Genomic DNA, 22,586 nt, shown 5'->3' on the forward strand with positions numbered 1-22,586 from the left:
AAATGAACAAATCAGGAGACTATAGATGCTGGCGAGGATGTAGAGAAACGGGAACCCTCTTGCACTGTTGGTGGGAATGCAAACTGTTGCAGCCACTCTGGAAAACAGTGTGGAGGTTCCTCAAAAAAATTAAAAATAGATCTACCCTATGACCCGGCAGTAGCACTGCTAGGAATTTACCCAAGGGATACAGGAGTATTGATGCATAGGGCCACTTGTACCCCATTGTTTATAGCAGCATTCTCAACAATAGCCAAATTGTGGAAAAAGCCTAAATGTCCATCAACTGATGAACGGATAAAGAAATTGTGGTTTATATACACAATGGAGTACTACGTGGCAATGAGAAAGAATGAAATATGGCTCTTTGTAGCAATGTGGATGGAACTGGAGATTGTTATGCTAAGTGAAGTAAGCCATACAGAGAAAGACAGATACCATATGTTTTCACTCTTATGTGGATGCTGAGAAACTTAACAGAAACTCATGGAGGAGGGGAAGGAAAAAAAAAAGAGGTTAGAGTGGGAGAGAGAGCCAAAGCATAAGAGACTTAAAAACTGAGAACAAACTGAGGGTTGATGGCGGGTGAGAGGGAGGGAAGGGTGGGTGATGGGTATTTGGGAGGGCACCTTTTGGGATGAGCACTGGGTGTTGTATGGAAACCAATTTGACAATAAATTTCATATATTGAAAAAAAAAGAAAACATGAAAAAAAAACTGAGAACAAACAGGGTTGATGGGGGGTGGGAGGGAGGGGAGGGTGATGGGCATTGAAGAGGGCATCTTTTGGGATGAGCACTGGGTGTTGTATGGAAACTAATTTGACAATAAATTTCATATATTAAAAATAAATAAATACATAAATATTTAAAAAATTTTTAAAAAGAAAACAAGTACATTGGAAATTATAAAAATAATATAAAGGTAAGGTATTATTATTCTTGTAATAAGATAATAATGTATTAAACTTGCAAACCCAGATATTAAAAATATTCTACTGTCAAAAAAATAAAATAAAATAAAATAAAATAACCTCTTAAAAAATACGTAGTGTACAGACTATAGAGAACTGCTGGGGTAGGACTAGGATAACGCAAAGCCTTGAGAGTTACTATCAGTAAAATTTCAACTAGAACTTCAGAAGGGTTTGTTTATTTGATAGGAAATAAAAGAAGGTAAACTATGTAAATGTTTGCTGATCTACAAGGAACCCAGGAGATGAGAAGCAGAGCTGCCAAAATAGGTGGCTGCAGCAAAAAAGGGAATGAGTCAATATTTGAGGCATCTAGGTAAAACTACTACAAGGAGTTGGTGTGACTGTTGAAGGAATGAAAGTCATCTGGGAAAGCATGAATCGGCAAAAGGCCCTAAGGAGGATTTTCCAAGACATTTTCATTTACTCAATCAATATTAAATGAGAGGCTACTATGTGCCAGGATCTGTGCCAAATACCGGATATATGGTGATAAACAAAGTAGATATATAGTGCCTATGCTTGTGGAGTTGACAGACTGGTTGGGGAAAGGGACATTAAACAAATAATTACACATGTACATATTTGTGTGAGAAGAAAGACAGGTTAAAGAAGTTTTCCCTGAGAAAGTGACATTTAAGTGAACACCTGAGGAAATGAATTAGGAGTTGCCTGACAAAGAGTGGAGGAAATACTGTATTTTTTTCTCAAAAAAGCATAAAGTCATAAATTATTGTGATAACCAAGTACATTTATACTAAGGGAGAGAGGATAGGAAGAGTATTCCAAGAAGAGGGAAAATCATATGAAAACCTAAGCAAAAGCCAGACCAGGCAAGGTTTTGTAGGCCATATGAAATGTAGACTTTATCCATGACAAAATCTATAGTTATAGAAAAGTTACTTTGTGTGGAGAATGGAATAGAAGGGAACAATAGTGAATATGGAAAGATAAGTTTGAATACTATGGTAGCAAACGAGGTGGGAGATTATAGGAGTTTTGACTTAGGGTTATGGCAATATCAATAGAGAGAAGCGGAAAAGGATGAAATATACTTTGGAGGTAAAATTAACAGGTCTTGCAATGGAATGCACAAGGATTATAAGTAAAAAGTATTAGGGATGACCAGAAGATTTCTATCAAAATCCAGTGGCTAGATGGTGGTGCTATTTGGTATCTGAGTAAGTTTGGGGAGGAAGATAAACTCATGTTTGGATATGTTGATTTGGGGATGTCTCCATTGTATGGAGACATGTATAGTCAGTTGGATATAGGAGAAGTGATCTGTGAGCCATAGTACATAGATGACATTTAAAGTAAAGGATGTAGCTGAGATTGCCTATAGAGAGCATGTAGAATAAGAATAGGAGAAAACTTGGGGCACCTGGGTGGCTCAGTCAGGTTGGGTGTCCAAATTTGTCTCAGGTCATGATCTCATGGTTCATGGGTTCGAGCCCCATGTCGGGCTCTGTGCTGACAGCTTGGAGCCTGGGGGCCTGCTTCAGATTCTGTGTCTCCCTCTCTCTCTGCCCCTCCCCTGCTAGCACTCTGTCTCTCTCTCTCAAAAAAATTAATAAACATTAAAAAATATTAAAAATATATATAAAAAGAAGAGGAGAAAACTTAAGATTAATCTGTATGAAATGTCAAAATTAAGGGTCAGAGAATACAGGAGGGTAGAGCATGTAGGAATGAGTGAACAAGAACACAGATAGTCTTAATTAGATAAACTAGGCCTGGAGTTCATAAGCAGCCTCTCCAACTGTCTCTCACTAACTTCTAGGCAAAATCTTTTTAAAAAATCCTTTGGTTAAAAAAACAAGATAAAAACGTCTCTACATATGTTCATGTTAGGGGCGCCTGGGTGGCTCAGTCGGTTGAGCGGCCGACTTCGGCTCAGGTCACCATCTCACGGTCTGTGAGTTCGAGCCCCGCGTCGGGCTCTATGCTGACAGCTCGGAGCCTGGAGCCTGTTTCCGATTCTGTGTCTCCCTCTCTCTGCCCCTCCCCCGTTCATGCTCTGTCTCTCTCTGTCTCAAAAATAAATAAACGTTAAAAAAACCACAAAAAACAAAAACAAAAAACATATGTTCATGTTAGTCTTGAGTACGAAACTAATTGACCTCAGTAGTGGTAAAGTAAACCCAGTCAGTGTAAATGTTATAGTGTGAAATTTTCCACAGGACTGTACGAGAAATGGTAACAAATGAAGATAAAATAGAAAGCATGTCTTTTATAAATAATTATGAAACAAACCATCATGTGGATTAAGGCTCCAAGTTAGCACTTAGGCTTCAACAATGAGACCTGTCCTGAGGGAACTATTAAGTCTGTGGAACAAATTTTTCTTTCATTCTTAAACATCCTTTTTAAAATTATAAAAATAATACATGCTTTTATATAAAATATACTATTCATAAAGAAAATAAAATACACCTATAATGCCACCAGCCATAGATTACTATTATTAATATTATGGTGTATTTCCTTCCAGTCTTTTTGTCCTATATACATATGTGTGTGTGTAGACATGTGCATATACACACACTGCTTTTTAAATTAAATTAATATTTTATTTTTTTTAAATGTTTACTTTTGAGAGAGAAAGAGTGTGAGCACAGGAAGGGCAGAGAGAAAGGGGGACAGAGGATCCAAAGCGGCTCTGTTTTGACACCAGTGAGCCCAATGTGGGGTTCAAACTCACAAACTGTGAGATCATGACGTGAACTGAAGTTGGACACTCAACCAACTGAGCCATTCAGGTGCTCTGGACTAAATCAGTATTTTATTTTATTAAAAAATTTTTAATGCTTATTTATTTTTGAGAGAGAGAGAGAGAGAGAGAGAGAGAGAGAGAGAGAAAGTGGGGGAGGGGCAGAGAGGGAGGGAGACAGAATCTGAAGCAGGCTCCAGGCTCTGAGCTGTCAGCACACAGCCCGATGTGAGACTCAAACTCATGAACCATGAGATCATGACCTGAGCTGAAGTCAGACGCTTAACTGACTGAGTCCCCCAGGTGCCCCTTAAATTAGTATTTTAAAATTAAAATATAAATTATTAGAAGTGTACAAATCTTAAGCAAACAGCTTGTTGAATTATCACATAGCCATTATGACAGTGTAACTATCATTGAAGTCAAGAAATAGAATACTAACAGCATTCTAAAAGCCCCTTCACAAACATTATCTCCTTTCTTCTTCCCCCAAATTAACCACTATCCTAACTTCTAAACAGGGACTTGTTTTTGAACTTTATAAAAGTAGAATCATACAAGAGTTATTCTTTTGTGTCTGGCTTCTTTCATTCAACATCATGTTTGTAAGATTCCCCCATACTTTGGGGCACAGCAATAGTGTTTAATTTATTTTCACTGATGTACAATATTCCATTATGTGAATGTATCAATTTATTTAGTCATTCTGTTGATGGACATTCAGATTGTTTCTATTTTAGGCTGTTACAAATTATGCTACTCATTTCCATTGAGTAGACATCTAGAAGAGTTTCTGGGTCACAGCATATGCATATGCTCAACTTTAGTTAGATGATGCTAAACAGTTCACAAAGTGACTGCAACAATTTATACCTACAATATATTAGTTCCTACCTACAATAGTTCCAGTTGCTCAGTATCTTCACCAATAGCTGCTAATGACAGTTTTAAAAAAATTTTTTTTTAACGTTTATTTATTTTTGAGACAGAGAGAGACAGAGCATGAACGGGGGAGGGTCAGAGAGAGAGGGAGACACAGAATCTGAAACAGGCTCCAGGCTCCGAGCGGTCAGCACAGAGCCCGATGCGGGGCTCGAACTCAGGGACCGCGAGATCGTGACCTGAGCCGAAGTCGGACGCTTAACCGACTGAGCCACCCAGGCGCCCCTGCTAATGACAGTTTTAAAACTTTAGCTATTCTGGTGGATAGGTAATGGTATCTCACTGTGGTTTTAATTTGCATTTCCATGATTACTAATTAAAGTAGCTTTTAATATGTTTATTAAATATCTGGATATCCTTTTTGTCTAGTGCCTTTCTGTGTCTCTTGTCAATTTTACTATTTGTAAGAGTTTTTCTTATTATTAATGTTTATTTTTGAGAGAGAGAGAGAGCAAGCAGGGAGGGGCAGAGAGAGAGGGAGATGGAGGATTTGAAGCAGGCTCTGCACTGACAGCAGAGAGCCTGATTCAGGGCTTGATCTCACCAACCATGAGATGGTGACCTGAGCTGAAATCAGGAGTCGGACACTTAACTGACTAAGCCACCCAGGTGCCCTGGGGTTCTTTATGTAATTAGGATATAAGCTCTTTGTCAGTTATATATACTATAAATACCTTCTCCTATTACCTACCTTTTTAGTCTTTGAGTGGTACCTTTTGATAAAAAGAAGTTTAAAATTTTAATGTAGCCCAATTTTTAAATCTTTTCCTACTTAAGAAAAATTTTCCTACTCCAAGGACATGATGATATTTTCTCATGTTATCTTCTATATACTTTATTGTTTTACCCTTCACATTTATATCTCCCATCTATCTGCAATTGATTTTTCTGTACGGCATGAGATAGGAATTGAGGGTTTTTTTCCTCCACATGAATATATCTAACTGATCCAGCTCCATTTGTTGAAAAGACTCTTCTTTTTCCACTGCTGAGCATTTTTTTAATGTTTATTTATTTATTTATATTGAGAGAGAGAGCATGAGCGAGGAAGAGGCAGAGAGAGAGAGAGAGAAAATCCCAAGCAGGCTCCACACTCAGCACGGAACCTGAGGTGGGGTTCAATCTCACAACTGAGATCATGCATGACCTGAGCTGAAATCAAGAGCTGGATGCTTAACCAACTGAGCCACCCAGGTGCCCCTCCACTGCTGAGCATATAGTTAAATCCTTTACTTTGGGAACTCACATGCTTTTGTTCTAGAAAATTTACTTATTTCATTGATGAATTCCTTACCTCTGTTTTCCATTTTTGGAAACCCTATTATTCAAACAATGGAATTTCTAGGACTTGTTTTCTTACTTTTTGACAATTTTTTTTCTCCTGTTTTTCATCTTTTTGTCTTTTGTCTCTACTCTGTGGGAGCTTTCCTTACCTTTATTTTCCATCACTTAGTTTTAGAAGATTTTGCCATTATATTTGTAATTTCATTAGTTCTTTCTGTTCTGTGAACTCATTTCTACAGTATCCAGTTCTTATTTCATGGTTGCAATATCTTCTTTTACTCCAATGATAATATTATTAATACTTTTTCAAAGTTTTTTTCTCTCTGCATAGTTTCTATTTCCCCTAAATTGTCTTTCTATCTTTGTTAGCTTTGGTCTGTATCTTCCATGATATTCAACATTGTTGACTATTCACTTCTTGAAACTCAGTTCTATGCTGACTTTGATAATTACTAGCTTTTTCTCATTTCTCATTCTACTTTGCTAATTTCTATACTGACTCCTGCTTGCATCACCTGTATATGCATGGCTGTATTCATTTAATAAACCGTTATTATTTTCTAGGTACCATGCTAGGTGACAGAGACTCAGAAATTAATAAAACATGGTTCCTAACCCTACTCCTCAAGTCACCTTACTTTTCTCAATGTATCAAATCTCTCTTCATGGATAAGCAGCAACTGAAGCCCTGACCAAGATGCTGTATGCCAGAGAATCTTACGGTATGGAGTTACCAAATCAAATCACAGAGCATAGAGCACTGGTAGATGTAGAAAGACAGTCTACCAAAGGGGACAAGGCAAAGTCTAGGTAAAACCACACATAGGGGCTTAAGAAAAAAAAAGGTTTTAAGGAGGTGAGGAGCACAGCAATGCCTGGATCCATTCTTGGGATTAAAAGCAGGCAGCTAGCAGTTTTAGAAATCTTATTCCTGCTTTTTAATTTTGTTTTGGTGAGGAGCAGAGTTTGGGAAAGAGGAGAGGGAAGATGTTCTAAGTGTTTCAAGATTTAGCAGGGAAGAGAAACAAGACTCCAAATATCCCTATGCTAATAACTCCAAAATTGTGAGTTTTGCCCACAGTTCTAGATCCATATATCCAACTGCCCAACAGAAATCTTTTCCTATAAGAGTGAAAACATATGGTATCTTATGTGGATCCTGAGAAACTTAACAGAAGTCCATGGGGAGGGGAAGAAAAAAAAAAGGTTAGAGAGGGAGAGAGCCAAAGCATAAGAGACTCTTAAAAAACTGAGAACAAACTTAGGGTTGATGGGGGGTGGGAGGGAGGGGAGGGTGGGTGATGGGTATTGAGGAGGGCACCTTTTGGGATGAGCACTGGGTGTTGTATGGAAACCAATTTGACAATAAATTTCACATTAAAAAAAATCTTTTCCTAAATGTTCTACAAGTATCTCAAACTTATATTGAATTCATTTTCCTCCTTTTCTTTTAAGTTTATTTATTTTGAGAGAGAGAGGGAAAGAGAGAGAGAGAGGAAGCATGAACAGGGGAGGGGCAGAGAGAGAGAATCCCAAGCAGGGCTCTGATATCACAGAGCCTGATGCAGGGCTCAGCTGGTTGGATGCTTAACAGACTGAGCCACCGACACACCCCAAATTCATCTTCCTCCTAAATTCACCCCTCCTCTTATGTTTCCTCAGTGAATGACAACATTATCATCAAGTCCATCAACATCATCCTAGCTAGACATTCTGGAATTCAGTTTTGTCTCATCTTTCTTTTCTTCCTCTTCTTCACCCTCCCCACTCATCCTATACAGCAGATATTGAATCCAGTCCATGTTACCTCTAAGATATCTCCATTCTCTGTCCCCTGTTTCATTATCATTGCCAATATCAACATTGGTTAGTAGAAATAGATTAGGAAAGGCCTTGTGGAATACTAGGGAAGCTGGGAGTAGAAAGCTAGTATTAGTATGGAATAGACACAGGTACAGAAGTAGTAGTTCCTGGGGAAGGTTGAGGATCACACTCAAGTTCAGTATGGCAACCTAAGCCCAACTTCAGAAAATAAGATGGGTGGTGTAACAAAAGATAAAAATTGCTTTAGCACAGTGGTAAAGAGGGAAAAGGATGGTTTTGGTGACAGCAGTGGTATGAACAAGACAGGTGCAATAAGGTCCTCAACCAAGATGGTCACATGAAGAAAAGGCAAGAGAGCTTGGAAATAGGCAAAAATTCTGAGAAAGAGTCAATGGGAATAAAGCATGAAAACAGGGCACAACCTAGTCATAGGGGTACAGAGCAGTATTTCTCTTTGGTGCTACAGACCTTGGGATGAGGCAGAACTCAGGTTTCTAAGAGCTCTAGAGTTAAGGAGGCCAGAGAAGTAGAACAGCCTTACTATGTGGGATGAGAGATATTTGAAGCTACTCTTTAGGAGTATCACTTAGAGAGGGCTCAGTTATTATATATATACCACAGCTTTCTGTATAAAGCAATAGAAGATTATTTCTGCTAGTTAGCAAGAGTTCCTGGAAGCCTGTTGGTCTGACTACCCTTGTTTCTGAGGACTGGTGAGGTTGTGTACAGGACTTGATTAGTTCTATTCAACAACTGGGAGAGGCAGAACCTTTGGCACATGGATTACAATATCATACAGACCATCCACCTGGTCTCATTGCCTCTTTTACATTAGTATCAAAATTATCTGCTAAAAATAGATAGTATAGAGAAGCATAAAAACCTTGAGTTTTGAAGTCAAGTGTGTATGGGTTATAATTTCCTTATTTAAAAAATGGAAGTGGTTAAAACACCTATTTCACAGAGTAGTTTTGAAAGCTAAATGAATCAACATATGTGGAGTCCTTTGTATCATACCTGGAACATAGGATCTAACAAACAAAACGCCTTCTCAAAATTCTTCAGTGGTTTCCTGTGATAAAGTCTTTACAACCTGGCTTTATTATAAAAACAACTATTTGTTTCAAACTTAGCTGTCTTTTCTTTCTTCCCCTACACCCCTTTTCTTCCTTTTAGAGAGAGATGGAGAGAGCATGCAAGCATGGGAGATGGGCAGAGGGAGAGAGAAAGAGAATACCAAGCAGGCTCCATGCTCAGCACAGAGCCTGACATGGGGCTTGATCCCACAACTCAGGGATCATTACCTGAGCTAATATCAAGAGTGGGATGCTCAATCAATTGAGCCACGCAGGTGCCCCAAACGTATCTGTCTTTTCTACTAGATTATAAGCTACTTGAAGGCAGGAATCATGTCTGTTTTATGCTCTCAACAATCAGCACTAATGCTTGCACAGAGCAGGTTCTCAATATATACTTGTTGAATGAGTAAGTGAGCACAATACTAAAAGATGCTCTTTAGAATGACCCTGATGCTATGTAGGATCCTAAAATGTTAAGAGAATTCTTATATATATATATCTAATTTCACTGAATGACACAAATTATTTTTTGCTTTCTCTCACTCCTGAATATTCCAGGCTCCTGGGGCAGGTATTATACGGACAAATAAAGTCCAAAAAACTAGATCACTACATAACTCTAACATTCTCTGTCCTTTTTTGCAAAGAGTTTTTATAAGGCAGACAACTGGACTGCTTCAAAAAACTAAGAGTTGAATAGTTGATTTGATGGAATGAACTGATTTCAGGTTAAGTGATCACAATTGCAAAAATATTAACAAAAAATCCTAACCTCTAAACACGCAATAAAGCAACAAAGTAGATTTTTAGCAACAAAAATGTTGTATAATTACCATTCACTTGGTTGATTTCTGAGTTGGAGGATAGAATCTCATCTGCCAGTTTCTGCGCAGTAGGAAGAACTTCAGTGTGGTGTGCCGTGATTAAATATTGAATAAACTTCTGTAGCTGGTCCCTATTCATCTGGAAAAGGGTTTCTGAGATAGGAAGACGCAATTTGACTTGCTCTGGTTTACGGATCCTGTAGAGTGAGAGTGCCACCACATGAGCACAGTAGAATATATCTTTGTTCCCACAGCCACATGTCACTGAGGTGATTTTGCATCGGTCAAAACTGATTGCAACTTTGTAAGTCACTGCTGGTTCAGAAGTGGTAGCTGGCTCAGTTACTGTACCACTGAGATGGAAGCCTAAGGAAACAAAGAAAGTGCGTTTAGAGATTCTGCAATAAGAAACTTGGAAGATTTTCATTTTGCATTTCAATTAATCAATTCAGAAACTTTTTGCTAAGTATCTCCTGTATATGTGGTAGGCTCTGCCATAGCACAAAGGTCAATGAAACTCAGGTACAGCTCTAAAGGAACACAATATCTAGAAAAAGAATCCTTACCCTGGAGTCCACAAACCTCGTGAACTAATAATATGAAAACCTGTTTTGTATACATGTACATTTGCTAGGGGGGCAGGGATAGTTCATAGCTTTCATCATAGTCTAAAAAGGTTAACAAGGAACCCCAAATAAGTTAAAAACCTCTAAGGTACACTGTAAACTCTTTGGGAGAAAAGACAAGGCTACAAATGAAATAAGTACAATCTAGATTAAGGCAAGTGCTATAAATCCAAGAGAAACCAAAGGAACGCCACAAGAAAGGACAGGAGAAAGAACAAGGAGAATACTGACATTTCTTCCTTAAAACATACAATTCCAAAATGGTGGCCATGTGGGATACCAAAAAGGTAAGAAACCTCATAAAATATGGAAAGCACAGCTTGGTGCAGTGAGACTATGCAGTGTTACACCTCGACGTACTAGCACATAGTACTAATAATTTTGTAATGTAGGGAGAATAATTCAGTCATTTAAACCAATTAATGAGATCTTAAGTGTCAGACTGCTAGGCCTCGGGATATTAACAAAAAAAGGAGAAGGATATCAAATATTTGTAAAGCACCTATCACGTAGCACAACTGTATCTGGTGTTTTTAATAATTTATCACAACATTATGAGGTTGCTATTATTTTCCTTGTTTTATTTTTTATTTAAGTTTACTTATTTTGAGAGAGAGAGTGCACACACAAGTGGGTGAGGGGCAGAGAGAGGGAGAGAGAGAGAATCCTAAGCAGGCTCCACACTCAGCATAGAGCCCAAGACAAAGCTCTGTCCCACGAACTATAAGATCATGATCCGAGCCGAAATCAAGTGTCAGATGCTTAACCGACTGAGCTACCCAGACTCCCCTATTTTTCTTATTTTTCAAGTTGTGTAAACTGGGACTCAGAAAGGTTAAGTAATTTGCTTAAAACCTCTCAGGTAGTAAATGACAGACCTGAGTTTTGGAACCAGGTCTGAATGACTCCAAAGTTCATTTTCTTTCATTTATATTACACTACCTCTAAAACATGCCATGACAAAGTCCTTATCCTCAAAAATCACAGACAAATAAATAAATAAATGATTACAATATGATGTGTCAAATGGTATATCAGGGACAGGAGACTTTCCTGCTTAACTGCACTGCACACTGTGAACAGGGAAGCAATTTTAAATAAACTTTTATCTGTTGGAGAATAGTTGACAAATAATAAAGATGTATATATAAGTTTCAGAGCTACCACTGTCTCCCAGCAGAATTTAAAAATGCAGACAGAAAACTTTCCAAAGTTCAAGTTTCAGATAATCATGGTTAATTAAAATAAGACCCAAATTTAAAAACATACAATCTGGCAAAATTAACACTACTAAAAGGCACATTATGTCGAATCCAAAGAAAGGTGCACACTACTAAAAAAGTTAAGATTAATTTCCAGAGCAAGAAAAATATCCAAGACTTATTTGCCAAAACTTTATTAGCTTCCAGATATATTTTTAAAACTTCACAGAAATTTTTTCTCAGCTAAACTTAGCTTCAGATTTAAAAATATTTATTGCCATATTTTAAAGGCAAAGTAAACAAGTTACATCCAAATATGATTAAGTGTGGATGAAGACTGCCTTCACTTTATATTATTTATTTATTTTTATATAGTGATTCACAATTCCATATATCACCTAGTGCCCTGCCCATCACAAGTGAACACACTAATCCTCATCACATATTTACCCATCCTCCACCTCCCACTCCTCTGGTAACCAAGTTTGTTCTCCACAATTGAAAGTCTGTTTCTTGATTTGTCTCTATCTCTCTTTGACCCTCCTTTGCCCTTTTGTTTCATTTCTTAAATTTCACATTTGAGTGAAATCATATGGTATTTGTGTTTCTCTGACTCATTTCATTTAGCATTATACTCTTTAGCTCTATCCATGTCATTGCAAATGGTAAGATTTCATTCTTTTTTATGGCTCAATAATATTCTTTTGTATGTATAATACAACTTCTTTATCCATTCATCTATCGACAAACACTTGGGCTGCTTTCATATCTTGGCTATTGTAAGAAATGCTGCTTTAACATAGGGGTGCGTGTATCCCTTTGAATTAGTGTTTATGTATTCTTTGAGTAAATGCCCACTAGTGAGATTACTGGATCATAGGGTAGTTCTATTTTTAACCCTTTAAGAAACCTCCAACTGTTTTCCACAGTGGCTGCACCAGTTTGCATTCCCACCAACAGCATACAATGTTGCTCTTTTTCCACATCGTCACCAACATCCGTTGCTTCTTGTTTTTGATTTTAGCTATTCTGACAGGTGTGAAGGGATATTTCATTGTAGTTTTGATTTGCATTTCTCTGATGATGAGTGATGTGGAGCATCTTTTCATGTGTCTGTTTGCCATTTGTCCTCTTTGGAGAAATGTCTGTTCATGTCTTCTGCCCATTTTTAAATTGGATTATTACCTTTTTGGGTGTTGAGTTTTACATGTTCTTTATGTATTTTGGATGCTAACCCTTTATTGGATATATAATTTGCAAATATCTTTTCCCATTGCATAGGTTGTTTTTTGTTTTATTGTTTCCTTTGCTTTGCAAAAGTTTTTTAATGCTTGTTAATATTTATTTTTGAGAGAGAGAGAGAGAGAGAGAGAGCGAGCGCAGGGGAGGGGCAGAGAGAGAGGGAGACAGAATCTGAAGCAGGCTCCAGGCTCTGACCTTTCAGCACAGAGCCCAACGCAGGTTCAAACTCATGAACCGTGAGATCATGACCTGAGCTGAAGCCGGACGTTTAACCAACTGAACCACCCAGGCACCCCAATAGCTTTTTATTTTAATGTAGTCCCAATAGTCTATTTTTTATTTTGTTTCCCTTGCCTCAGGCAACATATCTAGAAAAGTATTGCTACTACCAATGTCAAAGAGATTACAACCTGTGTTCTCTTCAAGGATTTTTATGGTTTCAGGTCTCCCATTTGGTCCTTAACCCATTTTTATTTTATTTTTGTGTATGGTGTAAGAAAGTGGTCTAGTTTCATTCTTTTGCATGCTGCTGTCTGCTTTTCCCAACACCATTTGTTGAAGAGACTCCTTCCCACTGGATATTCTTTTCTGCTTTGTTGTAGATTAACTGATCATATACTTGTGGGTTTATTTCTGGGTTTTCTATTCTGTCCCATTAATCTATGCATCTGTTTGAAAGTTCCAGTACCACACTGTTCTGATTACTACAGCTTTGTAGTAGAATTTGAAGTCTGGAATTGTGATGCCTCCAGCTTCTTTTTCAAGGTTGCTTTGGCTATGGGGGTCTTCTGCGGTTCCACAGAAATTTTAGAATTTTTTGCTCTAGTTCTGTGAAAAATGCTATTGGTATTTTGATTGGGATTACATTAAATGTATAGACTGCTTTGGGCAGTACAGACATTTTAACAAAATTTGTTCTTCCAATCCATGAGCATGACTGTCTTTCCACTTCTTTTTGTCATTTTCAGTTTCTTTTATCAGTGTTTTCTCGTTTTCAGAGTACAGGTCTCTCACCTCTTTGGTCAGGTCTATTCCTAGGTACCTTATTATTTTTGTGCAATTGTAAATGGGATTGTTTTCTTAATTTCTCTTTCTCCTCCTTCATTATTGGTGTATAGAAATGAAACAGATTTCTGTACACTGCTTTTGTATCCTGCAACTCTTCTGAATTCCTTTATTAGTTCCGGTAGTTTTTTTTTTCTTTTTTTGGTGGAGTCTTTCAGGTATCCTATGTAGAGTATCATGTCATCTACAAACAGTGGAAGTTTTACTTCTTCCTTACTGATTTGGGTGCATTTTATTCTTTTTGTTTTCTGATTGCTATGGCTAGGACTTCCAGTACGATGTTGAATAAAAATGGTGAGAGTGGACATCCTTGTCCTGTTCTTGATCTTAGGGAAAAAGCTCTCAGTTTTTCACCATTAAAGATGATGTTAGCTGTGGGTTTTTCATATATGGCCTTTATTATGTTGCGGTATATACCCTGTAAACATACATTGTTGAAGGTCTTAACCATGAATGGATGTTGTACTTTGCCAAATACTTTTTCTACATCTACTGAAATGATCACGTGGTACTATCCTTTTCCTTGTTGATGTGATGCATCGTGTTGATTGACTTGTGAATACTGAACCAACCTTGCAACCCACTTGATGTGATGAATGATTTAAAAAAATTTTTTTAACGTTTTTATTTATTATTTTTGAGACAGAGAGAGACAGAGCATGAGCAGGGGAGGGGCAGAGAGAGAGAGGGAGACACAGAATCCAAAGCAGGCTCCAGGCTCTGAGCTGTCAGCACAGAGCCCAATGCGGGGCTCGAACTCACTGACTGTGAGATCATGACCCGAGCGGAAGTCGGAAGCCCAACTGACTGAGCCACCCAGGAGCCCTGATGAATGATTTTTTAAATGCATTGTTGGATTTGGTTTGCTAGTATTTTGATGAGGGTTTTTGCATCTATGTTCATCAGACATATTGCCCTGTAGTTCTCTTTTCTAGTGATGTCTTTATCTGGTTTTTGTACCAGGATAATGCTGGCCTCATAGGATAAATTTGGAAGTTTTTCCTTCCTTTTCTATTTTTTGGAATAGTTTGAGAATAGGTTTTAACTCTTTAAATACTTGGTAGAATTCACCCGTGAAGCCATCTGATCCTGGACTTTTGTTTGTTGGGAGTTTTTTGATTACTGATTCGAATTCTTTGCAGGTAATTGATCTGCTGAAATTTTCTATTTCTTCCTGGTTCAGTTTTGTTGTATGTTTCTGGAATTCATCCATTTCTTCTAGGTTGTCTGATTTCTGGCATGTGGTTTTTCATAATATTCTCTTAATAATTTTATTTCTGTGGTATTTGTTGTTATTTCTCCTCTCTCATTTGTGCTTTTATTTATTTGGGTCCTTTCTCTGTTTTCTTGTTAAGTCTGGCTAGGTTTATCAGTTTTATTGCTTTTTTCCAAGAACTAGCTCCTCGTTTCATTGATCTGTTCTATTGGTTTTTTTTAGTTTCAGTATCATTTATTTGTGGTCTAATCTTTATAAATTTTAAATGTTTTATTTTTTGTTTTGTGGGGGGCGGGGAGGAGGAGCAGAAAGAGAGGGATAGAGGATCCAAAGCAGGCCCTGCACTGACAGTAGCAAGCCTGATACAGCGCTCAAATTCATGAGCTGTGAGATCATGCCCTGAGCCAAAGACAGATGGCTCAACCAAGTGAGCCACCCAGGTGCCCCAATTTCTGCTCTAATCTTTATTATTTACTTTCTTTGGCTGGTTTTAGTTTTTGTTGGTGTTCTTTTTCTAGCTCCTTTAGGTGTAGGTTAAATTGTTTACTTGAAATTCCTCTTGCTTCTTGAGGAAGGCCTGTATTGCTATAAACTTCCTTCTTAGAACTGCTTTTGCTCTGTCTCAACAGTTTTGAACTGTTCTGTATTCATTTTCATTTGCTTCCATGTGCTTTTTAATTTCTTCTTTTATTTCCTGGTTGACCCATCCATTGTTAGTAGCATGGTATTTAATCTCTATGCATTTGTGATCTTTCCAAATTTTTTCTTGTGGTTGACTTCTAGTTTCATAGTATTGTGGTCAGAAAATATGCATGGTATAACTTTGATCTTTTTGAATGTGTTGAGGCTTGTCTTGTGGCTTAATATGTGATCCATTCTGGAGAATGTTCCATGTGCACTTGAAAAGAATGTGTATTCTGCAGTTTTAGGATGGAATGTTCTGAATATATCTGTTAAATCTGTTTCACTATGTCATTCAAAGCCATTGTTTCCTTGGTGATTTTCTGTTTAGATGATCTGTCCATTGATGTAAGTGGGGTGTTAAAGTCCTCTAGTACTATTGTATTATTATTGATTAGTTCCTCTGTGTTTGTTATTACCTGTTTTATGTATTTGAGTGCTCCCATATTGGGTCCATAAATATTTACAATTGTTATATCTTCTTGTTGGATTGTCCCCCTTATTATTATATAGTGTCCTTCTTTGCCTCTTGTTACAGTCTTTGCTTTAAAGTCTATTTCGTCTGATGTAAGTACTGCCACTCTGGCTTGCTTTTGACATCTATTTGGATGATAGATGTTTCTCTTTCTCTATTCCCTCACTTTCAATCTCCAGGTGTCTTTTGGTCTAAAATTAGTCTTTGTAGGCAGTGTATAGATGAGTCTTGTTTTTTTTGTTTTATTTAAAAAAATTTTTTTAATGTTTATTTATTATTGAGAGACAGAGAGAGACAGAGCATGAGCAGGGGAGGGGCAGAGAGAGGAGGAGACACAGAATCCAAAGCAGGCTCCAGGCTCTGAGCTGTCAGCACAGAGCCCGATGTGGGGCTCGAACTCACAAACCACGAGATCATGACCTGAGCCAAAGTTGGACGCTCAACTGACTGAGCCACCCAGGCGCCCCAAGATGAGTCTTGTTTTTATATCCATTTTGTCACCCCATGTCTTTGATTGGAGTGTTTAGGCCATTTACATTCAAATTAATTATTGATACATATGTATTTATTTGCATTTTATTAGTTTCCAAAAATTTTTTTTTCATGTTTATTTTTGAGAGAGAGAGAAAGAGAGAGTGAGAGTGAGCATGAGCAGGGGAGGGACAGAGAGAGAGGAAGACATAGAACTTGAAGCAGGCTCCAGACTCTGAGCTGTCAGCACAGAACCCGACGTGGGGCCCAAACTCACAAACTGTGAGATCATGACCTGAGCCGAAGTTGGCCACTTAACTGACTGAGTCACCCAGGCACCCCAATTTATTATTTTTGTTTCTGAAGATTTTCTCTGATCCTTTGTTGTCTTTCTCTCTTTCATGGGTTGCTCATTTTCTTTAGAGATTTGAATTCTCTTTATTCTTTGCATATTTAATAGTGGTTTTTGATATATGGTACCATTAAGTTTGTATATAACTCTTCTGCATATAACAGTCTATATTATATTGATGGTCATTTAAGTTTGAATCCATTTTTTACTCCTCTCCTCCCATGTTTTAGGTATATGGTGTCATGTTTTACAACTTTTTCTTCTGTGAGTTCCTTGACTGTTTTATACAGAAATATTCATTTTTAGTGCTTTTTTGTTTTCTACCTTCACACTGTCATTTGTGGTCTTTCCTTTCCATTCAAAGAATCCCCTTTAATATTTCTTGCAGAGGGACGCCTGGGTGGCTCAGCAGTTAAGTGTCCAACTCTTGGTTTCGGGTCAAGTCATGATCTCAAGGTTCGTGGGTTCAAGTCCTGCATTAGGCTCTGTGCTGATGGTGCAGAGCCTGCTTGGGATACTCTCCCTCCCTCTCTCTCTGCCCCTCCCTCACTTGCTCTCTTTGTCTCTCTCTCAAAAATAAATAAACCTAAATTTTTTTTTCCTTTAAAAATATTTCTTGCAGGGCTGGTTTAGTGGTCATGAACTCCTTTAGTTTTTGTCAAGGAAACTATATCTCTCTCTCTATTCTGAATGATACCCTTGCTATATAGAGTATTCTTGGCTGCAGGTTTTCCCATTCAGCACTTTGAATATATCATGCCACTGCTTTCTGGCTTGGAAAGTTTCTGCTGAAAAGTCCACATATAGTTTTGTGGGGTTCCTTTGTATGTAACTGTCTTCTTTTATTTTGCTGGTTTTTAATATTTTTTTCTTCATCATTATATTTTGCCAACTTAATTACAATATGTCTTAGTGTGGATCTGCTATTGTTGATTTTGATGGGTGTTCTCTGTGCCTCTGGGATCTGGATATCTGTTTCCTTTCCCACGTTAGGGAAGTTTTCAGCTATTCTTTCTTCAAATTAAGTTTTCTGCTCTCCTTTCTCTCTGTTCTTCTTCTGGGACTCCTATAATATGAATGTTATTATGTTTGATAAAGTTCCTTAAGGAAACTCGGTCACTTCATCAAACATAATAATTCTTATTTTGCATAATTCTTTTTTCTCTCCCCTGTTCAGCTTGATTACTTTCCATTACTCTGGAAATGGAAGTTGGAATTAATGGGTCATTAATTCATCCCTTTGCTTCTTTCAGCTTGCTGTTCATTCGATCAAGTGTGTTTTTCTCTGCTATGTTATTCCTTATCTCTGTGTTAAGGGTCTCACTGATGTCCTCCACTCTTTTCTCAAGTCCAGTATCTTGATGATCATTACTTTAAATTCTCTATCAGGCATATTACCTATATCTGTTTTGCTTATATCTCCGGCCATGGCCTTGTCCTGTCTTTCATTTGGGATAAATTTCTCTTTTAATTTTGTCTAAGTCTCTGTGTCTGTTTCTGTGTGCTAGGAAAGTCAGCGATGTCTCCTGTTCTTGAGGGTAATGGCTTTATAAGGAAGAGTCCTGCTATGTAGTGCCCCCTGGGCCCCAGGGCCTGACTCTTCCAGGAGTGTCTCCAAGACTGTCTTCACGTTAGAACTAAGGAAGAGAACTGCAGGGTTGAAAAGCAGCTCTTTTCTAGAACTGTATCGACCAAATGTGGCCAGTAGAGTTATACAGCATAGAGCATATTATACTGGGATTAGGTAGTCAGGATCTGCTATTAAGTATGTAGTCTTGGGAGACTCACTTCACAACTCTGAATTTCAGCTTCCTCCTCAGTAAAGTGGGGATAATAATACCTGCCCTATTTCTCAAAAGTGGTTTATAAAACTGTAAAGTGTCCCATAGATTTATTATTCATGCTTTTATGCAATTTTTGTTAATGAGTCTCCATGTCAAGGAATCAGAGAGAACTTCCCCAATGGCCAAGTTTCCCAGTGGTTGAAAACAAGGTCCTAAGAAAGTACATTATTAATTTCACTTAGGCCACTCAGGAGCATTTAGCACATTCTTGAGAAATGACCTAAGTCTTAATGATAAGAGACACCCCATAGAAGGGTAACTTTAACATTTCAAATATGCCAGTGATGTCAATGTAGGAAGAGCTTAGGTTTTAAGCTTCTGAATCTAAAAGTTGAATATAAACATTTCTACTTGAACAGTTCAATGTTTCGGGGCACCTGTGCTTTGAGGCAGCACAGTCTCTGAACCCAAATCTCTAATTCCTTTTCTGAATGCAAATGAGTAAGAATATTGGTGAGATTTGGGCAGAAACAATGGTTATCTTATTAAGATAGAAGCCCCACTAGGGCAGGGCTTTCTCTCTGTGTGTTCATCACTACAAAAACCAAAATATCTTTGCCTATATGAAAAAGAGACTGGACCTCAGCTTCCATGTTTTTTAAAATGAGAGGCTGGTCTAGAAGACATCCAAGGTTCATTCTTGCTAGAATATTAATTGATTTTATAGTGACTATCACTGAATTTATTATTATATCTTTCCTAGAACAAGGGTAGTTTTGGGATTTAAAGAGTATGTAATAATAGTTAACCTTTATGATTTAAAGAATGTGTAATAATAGCTAATCTTTATGAGTGCCTCCCATGTGTTAGGCTCTATTCTAAATGCTTTACATGCATTTACTTCATTAAATTTTCACAATTTTTATGAATCTTATAGTAAGTGTGATCTAAGTTTTATGTGTCAATATGACTAAGCTATAGGACCCCATTATTGAAACACTAATCTAGGTATTGCTGTAGAAGTATTTTGTAGCTGTGGTTAACATATAAAATCAGTTGACTTTAACTAAAGGAAATTAACCTCAATAATGTGGGTAGATATCATCCAATCAGTAAAAGGCTTTAAAGGCAAAACTAAGGTTTCTCTGAGAAAGAAGAAATTCTGCCTCAAGACTGTAGAATCAGATCCTGCTCAAGGATTTCCAGCTTGCTGGCCTGCCATACAGATTTCAGACTTGCCAGCTCCCATAATTGCATAGACCCATTCCTCAAAATAAATCATATATACATATACATATACATATAATATGAAATAAAACATATATACATGTTGTGTGTGTATACATATATCCTACTGCTTTTGTTCTGGAAAACCCTGATTACTATTATTATCCCCACTGTATGTATAAGGAAATAAGCACAGAGAGGTTAAGTAACTTGCTCAGGGTCATTCTGCTACTAAGTGGCAATGTCAAGATTTACATCCACGCAGTCTGGCTCAAAAGCCCATACTCTACATACTATGCTATGCTATGCTATGCTATGCTATGCTATACTATACATACTATTACACTATACTACCTCTGTGTATAATATTGTGTTGCATGGCAATCAATACCACATTTATAGAAACTGTAAAATAATACTATCAGAAACTATAAAATAAAACTATAAAATAATATAAACTATCTAATAATACTACCATTATTAGAAAATAACTTTCAGGTTTATTGAAATTCTTACATTTGTTTTTATAGCATTGGTAATGGTTTGAACCCTCTTTTTAATCTGGAATTAGAGACAAAATGCTGAGTATCAATTTAGATTCCAGTGATCTCCACAGTAGGTCACTATTAAATAATTCAGACATTTCTACAAACTATTTTTCAAAGCAAGTCAGACATAGCCCCCTAGAAGCTTCAGTTAAGGCCCAGGATGCTCTTGGGAACATGTTCATTTGAGCTTGGTAAATCTTTGGGCTCCACTGGCATAGCTCATGCTCCAGGACTAGGCCCATTTGAAAGGCAGAAGGCTCTGAGTGGCTCTGTGGAAGTTTCCTTGCTGTGAGTTCCTTTTTCCCTTCATAGCTTTTAGAATGTAAACTGAAAGTCAGTTTAAAATATTTGTACTTCTTTCCTTATTTTAACCTAATAACATTTTTTTGTAAAAGTCTAATTACTCCTAAGAATAAAGCTACATAGAATAGGTTCAATTAGTGTTTCTTTCCCCTTGCAAACCTAACTGCCATAAACATGTCCATCAATAATTTGCTGATTTAAGCAAATGTATAGAAGCCTATAAATCTCTATTGAATCCAGCATGCACTTACTGAATATCGACTGTGTGCTCTTTTTAATTTTTAACTCTCTTATTTGGACATTTCCAAACAAAGAAGTAAAGAGAGCTCAGTATAATGAGACCCCATGTTTCCATCACTCAGCTTCAATAATTTTCAACAGAGACATAAACTGGCTTAGTCTTTACCCTTTCCCAACTCCTCTCTATCCTCTCCAAGGGATTATACTGAAGTAAACCCCAGAAATATAATTTCATTGCTAAATACTTCTACATACATTTCTAAAAGATACGAGTTTAAAATTAGTAGTAGTTCCTTAAAATCAAATATCCAGTATTCACACCACCACAACCGACTTTTTAAGAAGATCTCAAAACAACAATCAAACAAACACAGGCTGTTTGTTCAAATCAGGATACAAATAAGGTCCAGCCATTTCATTTGATTGGTTCATCTCTTAAGCTATAAGTTCCTCTCCTCCCCGCCCCCCACCAGTTATTTACTGGAAAATAATAAGTTAGTGCTAGAGAGACTTGACCAGATTCAGGTTTTTTGGGAAAATTACCTCATAGGTTGTGTTGCATACTTTCTAATACATCACATCAGCAGATAAATAATGACTCATGGTTTTTCTTTTTGTGCTCTTAGGATTGATCAATGTTTTCAGGTGTTGTGAGCCTGATCCAACCATTATAAAGTTCCCTGTTAACTTTCTACCTAATAGTTTTTTTTTAATTTTTTTTAATGTTTAATTATTTTTGCCAGAGAGAGACCGAGCATGAGTGGGGGAGGGGCAGAGAGAGAGGGAGACACAGAATCTGAAACAGGCTCCAAGTTCTGAGCTGTCAGCACAGAGCCTGATGCGGGGCTCGAACTCACAGACTGCAAGATCATGACCTGAGCCAAAGTGGGCCGCTCAACCGACTGAGCCACCCAGGTGCCCCTACCTAATAGTTTTAATAGTCATTAATGATCACTGCCTCCATCAGTCATTGCCTTAGAGTGTCTTTATTTTTTACTTAAAATTTGACTCACCTTCTCTGACTCTTAACACCCTCATCTGTAGAATGAAAAAACACGTAAAGTGCCCAATTCAGTGTCTGGAACATCGTAGGCTTTTAACAAAAAAAGTGACAGAAATGACAGTTGCGAAAACTGCTTAGAATTCATAGGAAAAACAAGTACTTTATAGACAAAATTTTCCTAACCATCATCATAGTGATGATCCTTCAATCACATTTTCTAACATACAAAACAACAAAACAAAATAACAAAACAAAACACCCAAAAAACAACAAAAAACCCCACCAAACCAAAAGGCATATATTATGAAATCATCTTGCTTACCAAATATTCAAATGCTCAAGAACTACTGGCTTTAAAAACAGTCTCTTATCAACTGCAGGTCTTGGAATGATTAAGATAATGGGTGGACTGGTAGGAGAAGGAGTAGGCAGACATACAGGGAAGGAATCAACATATGTTTGCTTCACTAGTGGCTCCAGCCAGCCATAATGGTCAAACATCCAATATTTCC

The 22,586-nt window shown here is 37.4% G+C and overlaps 1 protein-coding gene across 1 annotated transcript in view; it reads right to left on the bottom strand.

Annotated features, from left to right (window-relative positions):
* Window positions 1-22,586, bottom strand: part of ZSWIM5 (zinc finger SWIM-type containing 5) — a 256,853-nt gene that overhangs the window by 63,405 nt on the left and 170,862 nt on the right. Inside the window, exon 2 of the mRNA XM_043574788.1 lies at window positions 9,649-10,005. Within this exon, the coding sequence (XP_043430723.1) occupies window positions 9,649-10,005 (357 nt within the window). The remainder of the gene's footprint in view (window positions 1-9,648; window positions 10,006-22,586) is intronic.

Source organism: Prionailurus bengalensis, chromosome C1 (genome assembly GCF_016509475.1).
Source record: "Prionailurus bengalensis isolate Pbe53 chromosome C1, Fcat_Pben_1.1_paternal_pri, whole genome shotgun sequence".
Lineage (NCBI taxonomy): Eukaryota > Metazoa > Chordata > Mammalia > Carnivora > Felidae > Prionailurus > Prionailurus bengalensis.